Source organism: Vidua macroura, chromosome 4, assembly GCF_024509145.1.
Source record: "Vidua macroura isolate BioBank_ID:100142 chromosome 4, ASM2450914v1, whole genome shotgun sequence".
NCBI lineage: Eukaryota > Metazoa > Chordata > Aves > Passeriformes > Viduidae > Vidua > Vidua macroura.
Window position 1 is genome coordinate 24801834 of NC_071574.1, and position 16228 is coordinate 24818061.

Here is a 16228-nt window from a genome sequence, read left to right on the forward strand (position 1 = left end):
TTGCTACTATAAAATGGTTTTAGTTCAGAATTATACACAAAGGATTTAGATTTCAAATTTTTCTAACCCCTTTGTGGTGCTAACCATGAAAATAGCAACCAAATTTCAAGCCTCATAGCATTATTTACCTGCATGTGCAGACAGCCTGAAACAGCATCTCAGTTAGTCTGAGACAAAACAGGCAATTCAGAGTTGGATCCCACTCACTTTCCAAGACTTATGTTAGGATTTTCCCAGAGTTCTGCATATTTGCCACAAAATTTGTATTTTGTCCCACTTTTTAAATGTTGCTTTCTGGTTTCGTGTGCTATTAGAAAATATTGCAGTAGTTTCATTCTCTCTGAGTTTGCTTTGCTGGAAGAATATTGAGGTTACATTGCATTCCCAAAGAGAAGTCTTACTGCCTGAGACATAAAAATGTACTTAGGGCTTGCAAAGAATTTCATCTGTATCCTGTAGCAGCTGAAGAGAGGAGAGGGAATGAAGTGGAATTACTTTTTAGTTCTCTCAGCCTCCTTTAATTCTGAGAAACTGCAACAGAAGTTTGTTGTAGACAGAAATTAAATGGAATGGATAGGGTCAGGACATTTAATATGTAGATTTTGACTGGTACTTTAGCCAGTCACAACATGATTAAAAATCCAAAAGGATTCTCTTTCTGATCATACAGATGTTATTGAAGGGTGCACAGTAAGTGTGATAGAAGTACTGGAACATTTTAATCAGATTATTTGTGCCAGAGAGGCCCAGAAAATAAAAATATATATATATTCTTACTTGAAGGATTGTGACATTCTGACACTTTAAAGAATTGCTATATTAATATTGCTTTACTGAAGGAATATTTACTTTATCTTCCATTAAAAAATACAATGGACTATATCCCTGTGCAAGATTACCTGTTTCTTTTATTTCCCTGCTGCGTTCAAGTAGCTCATAAGTAATTGGAATGTGGGAATGAAAGGGTGAATTGCCAGAGTTCTCCCAATGCCTATGGCAGTTGTACAGTGGAGTGTTCCTGCCTTTCCAGGCATTCCAGAAACAGGCGTTTGTTTTCACTGACCTCACCCACACTGAATACTTGCTGCCAACTAAAATCATTTCAGCAAGATGCAGCACATAAAGTGGTTTTAAGAATTTTACTTTTCACTGGAAGAGTAATTCCATTTCTGATTACTCCAACACTGCAAAACTCAGCAGAAATTTCAAAGCCTATCAATTAAAGTGCTTTCCAATCAGGCACATTGTTGAGTATGTCCCTTCTCCTCCTTATGCAGTAAAATTCAGGCTGCCTGCATTACCTCTGTGCTCTCATTACTTTAATTTCGTCTTTAGAAGGAGAATACTATTTCAAGTAGAGAAGAAAACACTGCAAAAATACTTCGTAGGATTCTTTGATAATTACAAAGAAAAGTATTTAAAAAGTTAAAATGTAACCGTGTTTGGCTGAGCTAGGGGCATAAGTGAGAGTGTGCTTGCTCTGCTGCTTCAGTAGAGCTCCCTTGGCCTGGGCCTTGGTCCCCAGGAAAATATTTGCTCCACTGAACTGGCACATTTGCTGCATTGCAGTGATGACAGAGGATTACTTAATTGGCAGGAATTATTCTAGGTTCTAGAATGTCTGTTTGTTTAGCGAAAATCAGAACTGAGACTTGAGAGAAAGCAACTGCTACACAGGCTATGTCAGAAACTGAGCAATTCCCACCTTCTGGGTGTTACATAGGCTGCCAGCAAAAGTTTGAGTGCTGCATTTCAGGGTGTATCCAGGCTGGCTGTACTCTGGCCACTTCACAGGAGTGGGAATGATGGGTTGCTCTAACAGAGGGCTTGTGCTTTGCTGTTTCTAGTGCTTGAATAAAGTACACACAAATACACACACACACTTTCTTCAGCGGTGTCACTATTCTCACCTGGTACTATTGGGGTTTTCTCTTCCTGAGTTTTCCCCATAAAATAAGGAACAGGCCACAGTGTCTGTACCATCTGCAGAACTCTGAGATCCTGCAGTTTCTTCTAGACACGTAATATGCTAGTGTGATAAATCCTTTTAATTTTCTTCAAAGTGTCTTGTAATGGTTACTGTAACATCAGTAATCCTGCCATTCGGTGCAACAGGACAATTTTTCAAGTAATTAATAGTAGACTGACAAGTGGGTTGAAAAATACTCTTAGACTAGAACAAAAAATGTATTCCAGTCTGCTTTTATGAGTCTCCTTCCTTCATTGAGAATGTGATGGTTTTTATTGCCATTTTTCAACTTTCTTCTACTCCTAATTTTGTTGCAGTGTTTCAGCAAAAGGCCTGTCGAGTGACCAGTGACAACAGCAGGACGTACTGCGAGGCCAGGAATCCTGGTACAAAATTTAATTTAGCTCTTTAACTGCTGTGATATTTTTCAGTAGAGCTAGCAGAGTTTTGCTGTGACTTGATTTGGGGTGATTTAGTATCTGTTTTGCCACCTACAATTTATATCCTTAATGGTATTCCAGCATTAAGAGATCAGATTAAAGAGAGAAAACTGGAAGTTATAGTCTTGTAGGAAAGATTTATAGAGTCAGAATTACTTCACACTTTTCTGTTTCCCTTCATGATTTTGTTAAAGCCAAGACAAGGAAGGACAGGAGAGCTCAGCTGTGCCCTTTCAAGTCATGGAAAGACAGAAGTGGGGAGAGCAACAGTTCTCTTCTGGGTACCCCAAGATGCATGTAAAGTTTTGATTACTTGTGGCAGTCCAGTTGTTACTTGAGTTGTAGCACATTACAATGGTGCTGCTATAGATTCCATTAATGGTACCCCTTTGAACAATCCTTCCTTGCTTGAAATGAAGATAGTGGTGCATGACAGAACAGAAAAACTGGCCCGAATAATACTGATGGTTAAAACTTTTATCCTGGCCACACTCCCCATGCAGTGAGACAAGTGCAACAGCCTCACAGAGGACTCAGAGCCCCTGTTCCATGGCCGCTCACGTGTTCTGGGTCAGCCATTCCAGTATCAGTATCCTGGGGAGAAGCAATGCTACACCTCCCTGTACCAAGCTGTGAATCTGATAATGCACATCTCCCTCCAGCTGTGCACTCTATCATAATCTCCAGGAACAGTGTTTTCTTGTAGCTGCAATGTATTTAGTAATGTATTTCCTTCCTTGGAGGAAGGCAATCTTTTGAAATTTCAAGATGCTTCCTGACCAAATCTTACCCACAGCTTTTGAGATATGTAATGTATGATGTTGAAGAAGAAAGGATAAAAAGGTACTCTGGATATTTTATATAGCAATCTTTTCTATTAAAATGTCAGTACTGTAACTGTAGTACTAGAAGGAAATTCTTTTATGAACCAACACTAATGAACAATCCATGGACCAGGGCAGTAGTTATGAAGGAAATGTTTGGGATGCTGCTCTGCTGCCAAAGAGTAATGGTGGAATCCTCACTGATTTGTTGCATTTCTCACTTTGTACATTTTGTTGTAGAAGCACACAGAGGCCACACTGATACAGTAACTTACAGCACTGTGGTACACAAGATCCCTCCTGATCAGGAAGAACTCATCCACTTGCAGAAACAGGTGAAAAAGGGGGCAATTTCTGTGGATGAAGCCCTTGACAGATTTAAACTGTGGCAGAACAAAAAGCAGAGACTACCGTCCACTCAACAGGTATGAGTTTGAAATTTGTTCCTTGATAGGAATCTTGATCAGATGTTCTAAAAGCAAGTTCTTGTGTTTTTGCTTCTGCATATGAGGTCAAAAGTAATAACCATGATTTATATGCAAATCAGCTCCCAAGGAGCTTGCTGGTTATGGTTCTGAGTCTTCTAGATACCTGTTCCCACTGTTGTTTGAGAGGTTTTCTGAGTTTCGTTTAAGTCCAGAGTTAAATATGCTGGTCTCCTAAGACTTGTGTTTTAAACTGTTGGGTGATGTGCATCTTTCATGAAACCACAAACCTTATGTCACCAAACAAAGCAAATGTGCTACTGACCAGTGTCATCTAACAAAACCTTACTATATCAAGCATACATTTATTCTAGCAATTACAATATATTAACTTACACCAGGCTTTATGCCTGACTGAAAGGCTTGAATATACTTAGTGAAGTCCACAATTGTTGGCAATGCTCTACAGCTCCTTTGTATTCAATATATGGAGTAAATTGAGGTGCACAAAAACAGGTTTTACATCAGCCCACACACTGAGTCACTGAAAGAACTGCATCAAAGCTGCAAGTCATGGAGAGGGGGTTTGTTAATTACTTCTAAAAAGACACATGAAGGAAGAGGTTATGCCCTCGTTTTATATGAGGTCATGCATTAACAAAAATAATTTCTTGTTGTCCTTTAGGTCATTTAGTAGAAAGAGGAAAAGCAAAGCTAGTCTGCTGCTTTTCAGAGTGAAAGAGCTATCAGATGCTGCCAGCAAGGAGAGCGCTCTTTGTGTTTGCATCTACTTGAAAGTCTGAGCTTTATCATCACAGTGGAACACTTAACAGCAAAAGTGCAAGGTCCTGGAACAGTTTGGGGGCCCTTTCCCAAGCTGGGCATCAGCAGCACAGCACTAGGATGCCACCTTCCAAATCCGTCTGCAGCCAAGCATGTGGATGAATTGCTGGGATTGCTCTCAGTCAGGGACATTTCTTGTGGAGGAAGATCATATCTAATCTGTACCATGATAGCAGCACCGAGTTATAAGTCTTTCTTTTTCTTGGTGAAATTATAAGATGCCCATATTTCAAGGAAGATTTACTTGGCCTGTTTTCAGTGCTTCAGGGAAAAAGCTACTTCGTAGTGGTGGTTTTTACCCTGCACCACATATGTGACTTTTCTTTGGTTTTGTTTCATTGTTTCACAGGAAAGTCTTTTCTTCTTTGTCCTCTGTAAACATGATGAACTGACTTCATGCTGGATTCATTGGATTTTTGAGGAAAAATTGCTTATCCAAAAAAAAAACAAACAAAAAAAAAACAAACCCCCAAAAAAAAAAAAAAAAAAAAAAAAAACCAAAAAAAAAAACACAGAAAAGAACACCCAAGACTGTAATCCAATGCCAGAATCATTTTAGCTTACTGCATGCAGGGAAAACTCCACAAGAGTCTTGGGTAAAAATCCTAAACCTAGCATTATAAACATTTTTCAGTCTTTTAAAACTATTTTCCGGGAGAGAGACGCTTGGTGTTCAGAATGCTAAAGAATTCAGCTCCTTCTAGTGTCTTACTATTTCTACAGTAAACTTCCATTACTGATTTCTGCCGCTGGTTTTATGCTTGTTTTTTTACTTAAAGGAAAAAGTTCATCACCTGAGAGACATCACTATCAGAAACAGACAAGAAAATGAAAACCTGAATGGTAAGTTGTGCTTTTTCTGCCTTTAAGGACTCTGAAGCCTGGAACTGTAAGTGTAGTGCAGAGGTCTGATCCAAACCCTTTTGGATCGGACATTGAATTTGTAATGAACATTTTCTGTATCTGACCACATTTATTTTAGCATAATCAGGCCTTCAGCAGTGTCAAGATTTCGTCCCAAAGATGAACTCACTGTGAGTTAATGGGGCAGAAAATTTACCAAGTCTCTGTGGCTCAGCTTTTCTATAGCCTATTTCCTACTGCATCATCAGAATTTGGGTAGATGGCTTCTTTAGAACAATTTGCTTGATGACTTCAATATTTTATTTGTAAATCAGCCATCAGTTTGCAAATTTTTAATGAACTTTCTACTACTACAGCAGTTTTTGTGAGGATTGTGGTCATTATTTAAAACTATACTATTGGTGATTTAAGATGCTTTTTTCCCTTCTGGGAGAAAAAAGGGATTTTTGGGGTTGCCCTGTGCAGGGCCATGAGCCAGACTATGATGAGTGTGGGTGCCTTCCAACTCAGAATATTCTATGATTCTTTGTGATTGAATGTTATCTACAGTAGTATAAAGCATCTGTTTTTTATGCAAGTGGTTTTCTCTTGCTGTCACAAAAAGAATCTGTTAGAGGGTATTGGTTTTAGGCCTTTGATTTCTGTAGACTTCACTAGATATGCTGAAGGGAAAACTGGGGTTTTTTTCACATTGGACTTAGTATCAGTTGTATATCTCTATTTAAAATTATCACCTAAATGCATTATTTCCTTACTGCAAGAGAAAAAAAATAATGCACAATACTGCTTTCATTATTCTCTTAGACAGCATTGTATTTATGTGAACTTGTGAGGTACTGTAATTAATTAAGGGAAATTCCTGCTGGCCCAGTAGCAGCTTTGCAGTCCAGGTATTTCAGCTTTAATATCCTCTGTGGCTGATAGGGAGGCAGTGTCCTGAGCAAAAGCCTTCACAAGGTGCTCAGAGCCTGAGGGCTTGGGATCACTGCAGCTGATGAGAAGGTGAGGGTGACTCTTGGGAAGTATTTTTCTGTAGGGTTTCATTTTAAGGCCACAGCAGCAGTCCTGCCTCTGTAGCTGTCCTGCTTCTGCAGAGTTCATTATTGAATCATACCAACAGAAATGTAGTATCAACACCAGAATTGTTAATTTTGTGAAATTATCCAGTAACTCTGATAATGATCGCTATATTCCCTTCTGATCCTAACCTCACTGCCCTCTCTTACACTGTCACAGAGCCTGTGATGCATATAAATCAGCAGCTTTGCACTGCACAAAAAAAGTGGGAAGAATCATTATGGTCTGTGTCCAACAACAGAAATCAAATATATCAATGCTTGAAAAAATGGACTTCCTCTAGAACTGAAGGCATATCAATGGCAAGAGTAAACAAGGATTGCAGAGGGAGGATATCTATGTCCAGACATAAATTCTCTGAAACAAAAATGACAATCACCTTCTCATCTCCTTTGAAGCTCCTAAGGAAAGCAGACTAGAGAGCATTCATTTGAAACACATTTTGTTTCACGTGTCATTTAGTAAAGCGATATGAGTGAATGTCAGCAGTCCTCAGATTAATTCAAAGAATGCTAGTTTTTACATGTATATACAGACTCTCCCTGCTGTACCTTTAAAAACATGGGCTTCCTTCTCTACACTCCATGTTTGAAATCAGGATTTGGATAGTCTTTTTCATAGACAGTTTTTGAGGTCTTGATTGAGGATTTAAAGAGATCACATCTGAAGTCTGTTAGAAAAGGAATTTGATTTTATTTTAATGAGAAAGGAAAATATCTCCTAGAAATTAATATGGAATATAATTTTTAGTTTCTTGATAAGTTTGATTTGGTTCCACTGTAATGAAGTTATTAATGAGAGTGGCACTCATTTCAGTCTTCCATTATAACATTTGATGCTATCTCAAAGTTCATGTCTCATTTTGTAGCAGTTTAGTATAGGACTAAATAATACCCTAAAAAAAATCAACTGCAAAGCAAAAAGTTCTGCCACTCTACAAAACCCTGTTTTAAGAACAACTAAATAAGGCCTAGGGATGTAGAATGTTCATTTGTAGAAAGTACAGGCAGGGACAATTCTTTAGCTATACTCTATAATAAATATCTGGTCTGACATTTGGACATTGATAGTATCTTTTTTTTTTCCCCAATATGTTAGCCCACAGACCAAAACCAACAAAAAGAAATACCATAAGTAAAATTTCAGGAAAACAGAAGATTTGTGGACAAAAGCTCCACTTTTAAATCTGAGTAGCCCAGATTTTTCAGGGTGCACCACCAAAGAAGTGAACTAGAAGGAGCCTATTGCCCGTGGGAAACTTCATCTTTGAGCAAGGCTACTTAAGCTTAGGTAAGGCTTGGAGAGTCTTGGGTTTGTGCATGTCCACCAAAAGAACAAATGGCAGCAGCTGAGACATTATTTAGGCAAGTATTACAAGACAAGCTTCCTTTAAAGTCTTAAAAAATAACACAGCTTTCACGTGCATCCCACAGTGTTACTTCCTAGCACATGGGAATATTTAAAAACCTGTGTGATGCCTACCTACACCACTGGGTATTTGAAGTACCTATGTGAATCTCATTTAGCTGTTTCTGAACATGGAATTTCAAAGTCTGCCTACTATTGCAGTTACATTATGGCACCTTGTGTGTCACATCCCACAGATTTAGTCATCCAGCCCCTAAAAATATGCACAAGCTTGCAGAAGCTACATAAGATGCTTTGAGTTGCTTGTAGTTAGCTATCCCCTCACTGCTAATCTCTGTAGAACCTTGAACTTGTTTGTTAGGGAGGGAAGTGCCAGGTTCCTCATCAGAACTGGGAATGACTGATGCTCTGTTCTCCAGGCTTGGCATAGCAGCAAGAACTGAGTATTGGGTGTCCCTGCTTCATTGCTAGGTAATGAGCAAGACAGAGGCCACAGAGGACAATCTATAACTCAGCTGGACTTCAGGAGACAAATACTGCATTAAGCAAATGTTAAGCTTGATTGATTATTATTGGTGGTGGTGTTACTACAACTGTTATTATTTCAATGCCGGCAACTTCTATAATGGTTGAAAAGGTCTTGGAAAAAATCTTAGGTGTTTCAGTAGTCCTCCAATGACAAATATACCCATGGGACAAATAAGCGATTCAGTCTTTGTTTCATCTGTTCAGTCTTGGCCTCCCTGGCAAGACTGGCAAGGTAAGTGGCCGGCTGTGGAGAGGTCAAAGCTTTTTCCACAGGCAATTCAAGTGCAAGCATTTATTTCTTAGCTGTTAAAATCAGTAGGTACTGATACTGAAAATGCTCTTCCTATCAAGAAGAGCAATTTTACTAGCTGTTGCTGTAGACATTTTAATACTGACCAGCTCCTGTAAGGTCCTGTAAGTAGCCAGGTAATCCACTGCGGTAAAGGCATCCTCCACAGAATTTCTTCTGCCACATTTTGATTTCCAAATCTGTAGATGCCCAGCTTGCTGCCAAAGACCAAATCTCTTTCCCATCTTGATCAAAAAAACACCCAGAAGAGCACTATGCACATTCTACAAACTGGCAGGTTATTGATTACATTTGCTATCCAAAATGTCTGGCTTCATTCCCCAGCCCTCATCAGTGCCTTGTTTTTAGTCCAAGTTACTAACAGATTGCTTATTCATTAGTTGATGCCTCTCCAGGTTGTAGGTTGTGTCTAAGTAGATTTCCCTGAAAACTAAAAAAAATCCCTTATTTTTGAGCACAACCACCAATTTCCATTGTCTCTGCTAGGTCAGCAGGAAGACGAACAAAGACCCTAATTTTGGCATTTGGATTCACAGGCACTAAAACTTCTTTAGCCAACTTAGCGAAGTTGAAATCACATGGGATCCTGAAGCACATACAAGTTTTTCTATGTTTGGACAGTGAGGAAGTCATATAAAAGCTGCTTTTTTCCTTCATGGCTTCAAAAGTGTTTCAGTCAGGGCTTCTAGTCTTGAAAATACTTACTTGTTAGTAGTTTACAATACTGTCCATTGGACTTGTGAAGGAACATCTTTAGCCTGGCTTATTTCCAATTTCTTGAGCTTCACATAATGCTCAAAGTTTAAATCTAGAAAATAAAAAAAATCAGTTTCTTGCCTATTTGTCACCAAGTCAGGTCTTCATGAGGCAAGCTCGCAGTCCCACTGCTGACAGGAGTTCATCAAGACAATGAATATCCATGTATCTCACCTCTCCTAATTGCCACCAAGAGTGACCAGCCTTGCTGTTGGGAGTAGGATTTGTACAAAATCCACCTCATGTCATTCTCCCACAAAAAAACTGCTTATTTCTGAGAGTGTCTCTTGCTCCCTTGCTCCCAGGGACGTGTGTTGTCTTCCTATTTGAAGTAAAGCACATAAAAAGTGACTCACTGTAGGAATGTGTTTTCTGAATTATTCAACTTCAAAAGATATTTTGCGCAAGTCTAGGTTATTGATTTAAATGATTATTGATTGCATCTTTTTCTTTTTAGTCTACAAATAGGAGCCTCAGAGATAAGGAACAAATGCCTAATTACCCAAGGTAAGAGCAGGTGTGTGCCTGTGGGTGCACACACACACATGGAAACAAACCCTTGTTGAGGTACTTTCCATCAGAGTGCATTTGTGTAACAGGAGAATGGAAGTTCATCTCAGACAGAGGCTCTGATTTCACAAGATAAACCATTATCATCACACAGTCTGGTTTGTACTAGAGCTTCTTTTTTTCTCAGCTATCAACCTGTTCTTGTTTAGTGCAGGGCAGATTAGGAAGCAGTAAGGCACTGAGCTCACCTGTGGGTGCAGCTGAAGAGAGTTCCTGCCAGTTATTGCCACTAATGCACCTAAAAGCTACCATATCAAAATCAAGTCCTACATCCTGATTTCACAAGCAGTATCAAACATACTGAATAAAGTTGAAAACCATAGATACAATGATGTGTTCAGACTAAATACAGATCAAGGGTCATTTCAGTGCTGGAAAGCTTAGAGGTGATGATACTGTCTCCATAAACAGCAGAATTTTCCAGTGGTTGTGCTAATGAGTTTCTTGGGTTTGGGGCATCTAATGACCTCTGTAATAGTTGGGGGGTATTACTATCTACTACCTATGTGCTTCCATTTATATATCATTATATTACTATTATATTAAGATATTGTTATAGCATTAATATTTTTGTTATTATTATGTAATATTATTAATATTATGAAGTAATATTAGTTCACAGTAGCAAACTGATGCAATTTATTCCTGAAGACAACTGTAATTTTAAAGGCTTTATTAGCTAAGTTACTGTGATTCAATTTGCCTCTCCAACATTCCCAAGAGAGGGGAGTGCAGTGTGGTACCGTTGTTATTTTTTTGAACCGAAACATGGATTCTCTTCAGTGGGGTGTCTTCTACAACCCTGCTCTCATGTAAAGGAGAGGGAAGTTGCTTCTTGCAAGAACTGTGTGTCCATGTCCCATTTCTGGAGCCAACTGCTCACCTGCTCACTGGAGGAATGCAGTGTCCACACCATGAAACAATAGGTACCTCCTCTGCTGCCGCTTATCCTCTGAATCACTTCTTCAAAAGTTCTCATAAGAACAAAAAAAAGTCTTATGACCTGAGCTGAAAATGAAAAACTATTGCTCCTTCTTCAAGAGGGAGCTTAACTCCTACATGGGCATTCCTAACAGAGCTGTTTCCTTGAGTGGAGATGAAGTCACCTACATTTAATGAGTAAAAAAGCTTTGAATTTTACAGGCTCTGAGGCTGCAGAAAACTATTACAAAAAAAAATGGGTAATATCAGAGATGCTTATAAATTCCAGATTGCTAAAGTGAGATGAATCATGCAAGAGGAGAGGGGAATTATCCCTGGGGTCAGAACAGGCGATTTCTGACACTTTAAGAAAATAATTATGTGGGAGAGATGTAGGAGAACTTGCAAATACTATTTATCCAGAACATTCAATAAATTCTGTTTGTGAATTATCCACATCAAACTGCAAGGTTCTCCTCCTCTGCAATCTATGGCCTTTCCATAGTTTTCTTGCTGTTTTCTGTCTTCAGATTGGTTCAAAGAAACCACTTCTTTTTTAAAGACTAATTTCAGGGAGATTTTTGAATGTTTGACTGTTCCAAAAAAAATGCAGATAAACATTCAAGACCTACCTTTCTATTGCTCATGTTTTAAACTCTCCAGACAGTTGAGTTTTCAACTCCAATGCAAAGTTCTTAGCTAACTTAGCTAAGAATCATATTTTCCTTACACAAGGTGGGAGGAGGATAAGGGAATTGATATTCGACTGGGGGACCTGAAGGAACAGAATGGTTTTGATTCTCTCATACTCATTTCAACAAATACACTTTGATCTTATTCTAAACACACCTGACCTATTGAATAACAGGCATTTTTCATCATTACCTGCAGTGTGACTCTCCAGCCAGCTACACATCAGTTGCCTCTGCTTGGCATCCCACATGTGTTCCAGCTGTATCCTGACAGCCTCAGGCTCCAGCTCATCCTGTTGTGACACCGCCATGGGATCATTGCTGCACTTCCAGTGCCTTGGGTCCTCTTGCCGGGGCCAGCTCTGGAAGAAGACCAGTATCACTAAAGCAAATTAATAAGGTTTCTTGTAAAGTCATCACTGAATTTTACATCTTTTTCTTTGCTTTTTCTTCTTCCAAGATGACAGCTGACAGTTTATATAAAGATGTATTGCATGCTTTGATTAATAATTTTTAAAGTCATTTCAGTTTTTCCATTGTGCTTGATAAGTTGTTTAAAAGTAGATTTTATGCACAAAAAGAGGAAGATTGTAAAAGGCTATGAAGATTATTAAGTGAAAGTAAATAAAATCTAGCTTTTACTTTTTGTTGAAACATTTTTATATTAACTCTGTGTAAAAATTTGTCTTTCCTAGGAGTAATTGTATTTCATCACCAGTTTAAATAATGGTACTTACATAAAAGCAAATTTCTTAAGCCAAACTATGTAAACCAGTACTAATTATCTACGAATGCATTAAAGTGATTCCAAGAATTTGGTTTACAAGGAAGTTGTGTTTTGTTTAGTAAGTTTACTAAGGTAAATTATATCCAGAACAAAACCAAATTACTTTCTACTGCATTAACACAGCAACAGTAAAGGAATAAATATGGTTAATGGGTATAATGGTCTGTATTCCCATAGTTTGATTCTACAAAATTTATGTGAGCATGTGATGATACAAGAGTATGCAAGATGATTTGCCCTATTTCATGCACAAAAACAAGGAAAAAAAAATCTCCTTAATATAAGTACGTTTTCCTCCTGAACTATATTTTAAAGTGACACCCAAATTTGGAAGAGGAGAGTGGATTTGAAGTTCAAACCCTCAAGGCTCCTATTATGTTTCCAATCCAAATAAATTATTGTGCCAAGTGAACTATTAGGAATAAAAATAAGCCAAAAAGCCAATGTTCAAATTTTAAAATAATGACAGAATCTCAAAAGCATATAGATTTAGACTAATTTGAAATATGTTTTCTATTTTAAATGGGTTGATTAAACATTTTCAGTAAATTATTTGTTCTCTGAGGAAAACCTGCATTTCTGTTAGAAACACTCCCAACAAGTACTGCAGATGTACTGCTATGAAGTTATAAATATTCAGTGAATACTGTATTAGTGTGGCAACATGGCTTTGTGTACCATACAAAGCTACCTGAACCACAGCAAAAGCCCTGAAAAGTGTAATGTATTCCAGAGCTGGAAATGCAGTCAGTGTCTCTGAGCTGAGGGCCATGAGGCTGTCAGGCTTTAGAGGGGAGAAGCTGGGATGTTTTAAGACTTACCTGGCTACATGGAAATGGGAGTGGGGAGAATTATTTGGAAATCTAAACGAATATAAGATGTTATTTCCCCCTGAAGAGGGCCTTCTTTCTCCCCTCCATAATATATATATTTATATATATATATATAATATATAGTATTTCTATTCTTACAAACCTAGCTAGTCAGTGTATCCTCTGGCAAGCATTCCTGAGTTGACAACATGTAGATGGAGAAGTAAAAACAAAAAATGAAAATGTTCTTCATGTTGGTACCTGCTGTCTTTTCTGCCATTTGTTGCTTGTTTCTGTAGCAGAGGAGATGAAGGGGCCTTTCCTGGGAGGGAGTCAGTCCTCCCAAACCTCCAGGCAGGATCTGGATGCTCTCTGTGCTGCCAAGGGAGAGGCTGTGGCCCAGTGGCTCCTGTGCTCCAGTGAGAGGGCACCTGGGCAATGCAGAGAGTTGTGGTCAATTGCAAAAAACTACAAAACTGGAAATCTGCAAAAATAAAGCACAGACAGTTGCAGCAAGGAAACAGTATGATTTTTCCTGGGGAAAAACAGAGTGTAACATTACAGCAACACTGCCAAACACACAAAGCAGAAGCCTGAGTGTAGCTCCCCTCAGGAAATAGAAGTTCACTTTGTGTGCGTACGTGTATTTGCATCTCCAATGTGACACTCCACAGTTTCCAGCCCAGGAGAATTTAGGATTACCCGTAACAAAGCAACTCCTGTTCTTTGGAATTATTTGGAATTCTGCTGCTTCATCCAAGCCCTGCTCTAGGCATCCCAAGTAGGGCAGCACCAGCATTACAGGTTTGGGCAGTCCTGTTTTACAAAAAGCAAGAGTATTTTCAGCTCTACTACAGAGTGCACTGCAGTCTCAAAAGGATGCAAGACATAGGGAAGACATGCAGTTGTCACTTTAACGAAGAACTACTTCTGCTGCACCACAGATTTGCTTGGTTCATCATTCTAGTCTCCTCTGACTCTTGAGATTATAATGTAGAACATCAAAAACCCAGACCAAACAAAATACACCCCACCAAAACCCAGATCAACTCTTTCCAGTCTACAAAATCTTCCTGAAAAACTGTGTGTCATCCATAGCAATGCAATTTCTAAATTCCACAATGGCTGAGCAACAAGTTGAAAACAGGGCTTTTGTTCATTTGGGTTTTGTTTATACACATAGAATTCCCACCCACCCATACTTTGAGGCAGCCAGCCAAGACCCAGAGGAGAAATGAAGGGATGGATTCCTTTTTTTTTTCCTTCTCCAAAGGGAATTACTTCATCTCAGCATAGTTAATTATGTTCAAGCTACAAGTAAATCATTATACTTCTGCAAAAAAAATGGCATCTGTTCCCCACCTCTCTCATATTCAATATTCACAGTCTGTTTTCTTCTGCAGGATTTCCATCTATTTCCTCAAGGTGTGCCACTGAACTTCAGACATGTTTCAGACATTCCAACACAAAGGAAGTCCTGAAGTTCTGCTAACCAATGTGCTTCGCTAACAGGGAACATCAGCAACTGCCTGTTAGGCAGTGCATGAACGATTAAGTAAATCACAGGAGCCTGAGAGCCTAACTGAGGCAAGATCCCTGTTGTAGGTGCTCTAAAATATTAGCTAAAATAGCTAAAATATTAGTTTCATTTATAAAATATTAGTTTCATTTCATTAGTAAGCTAGAGGAGTCAGTAGCCAACCCATCAGCAATGACACCAGCTGGCAACATGTATTCTATTAAATTTGAACCAATAACTCATTGAAAAAGAAATCCTTTTAAGACAGTGACATCCAAGAGAAAGGAAAAACAATGCAGAGAGATCCACAGTGACTGCAGTTATCAGCAAGCTTGGTCTGCCAGGAGCCCCATTAGAGGAGAGGTTTCAGTGAGTCAGCAGTGCTCAAAGGTTGCCCACTTTTGCTGGGGTAACTCACCTCCGGATGTAGCCTGTCATCCATGAGGGGGTGGCATGGCCTTGCTGGATGTTCACCCTATAAAAAAATACTCATAGCATTTCAACACCAGTGTAACGTGCAGCAGACTGAGAATAAATAATCAAGTCCTACCTTCATTTTACTAAAGAAGCTATAATCTGTGCAGGAATGTAAACAGTGCTGAAGATAGATTTCAGTCTTCACAGGAAACATCTACTGTGAGAAGAGCAGGAGCAAAATGACAAGAGTTGTCCTGACAGTGCTCGAGGGGGTGTGAATAACAAAGAAGAGGCAGAGCCATGTAGACTGACTGCTCATCCCCTTCGTTTACTGTAAGCAGCTTTATTCCTGACAAACTTCAGAGTCATAATTCAGTAATGCTGGAGTGAGTCATGCCAGAAATAGGCCCCAAGACAAGCCATCAACAAGCAAGGTGGAGGGACATACTCAGCCACTCTAGACACACTGGGACCCAGTAGCTGAAATTAAGAACTGCATCAAGAGAGCAGGGAAGAGTTTAATGGAGGCAGAAAGTGGTCCCAAGGAAGCAGCAGTCAGTTTATGCCAGACTCCTAGTACAAAAAATCAGAAGACCTATACCAGCAGCACTGTCAGTTCTCAACAGTAATTTCAAACGCTTGGTTCAGCCTCTTCTTACAAAAAAAAAAAGAACAGGAATAAAGCACTCAGGTCTCAGCTCACTTCTGCAAAGACCTTCCATACACACAGAGAGTAGGGGTCCCACAGAGGTGAAGAATCCATTGAGGCTGCCCAACACTGTAAAAAATATGCACATAAGTTACAATTGTTTGCAGATGCAAGTGACATACAATGCTAAAACGTTCACCAGAAAAAGCTTACTGTTACCATCCATACAGGGAATGCACCTGGTCTGGTTTAAAACAAAAATACAAAAACCAGCATTTTTAATCAGTCAGCATTAAAGTTAATCGATTGTAATGCTAAAATACCTCATTATGAATCAGTGTTTTCAATCCTGGCAGAAGACAGGACAAAAGATTTCACCCCAGGGCACTAACCTATGAGGCTTGGTTGGGTTACAGCAACTCTCCAGAAAGTAACTCTGGATCCAGTGCATTTCAAG

General features: G+C 39.1%; 1 protein-coding gene across 1 annotated transcript in view; it reads left to right on the forward strand.

Annotated features, from left to right (window-relative positions):
- Positions 1-12393, forward strand: part of BANK1 (B cell scaffold protein with ankyrin repeats 1) — a 137765-nt gene extending 125372 nt beyond the window's left edge. Inside the window, exons 12-16 of the mRNA XM_053976660.1 lie at positions 2287-2355; positions 3474-3658; positions 5281-5344; positions 9862-9911; positions 11787-12393. Coding sequence (XP_053832635.1) covers positions 2287-2355; positions 3474-3658; positions 5281-5344; positions 9862-9872 — 329 coding nt within the window. The 3' untranslated portion in view covers positions 9873-9911; positions 11787-12393. The remainder of the gene's footprint in view (positions 1-2286; positions 2356-3473; positions 3659-5280; positions 5345-9861; positions 9912-11786) is intronic.
- The last annotated feature ends 3835 nt before the right edge of the window (positions 12394-16228 follow it).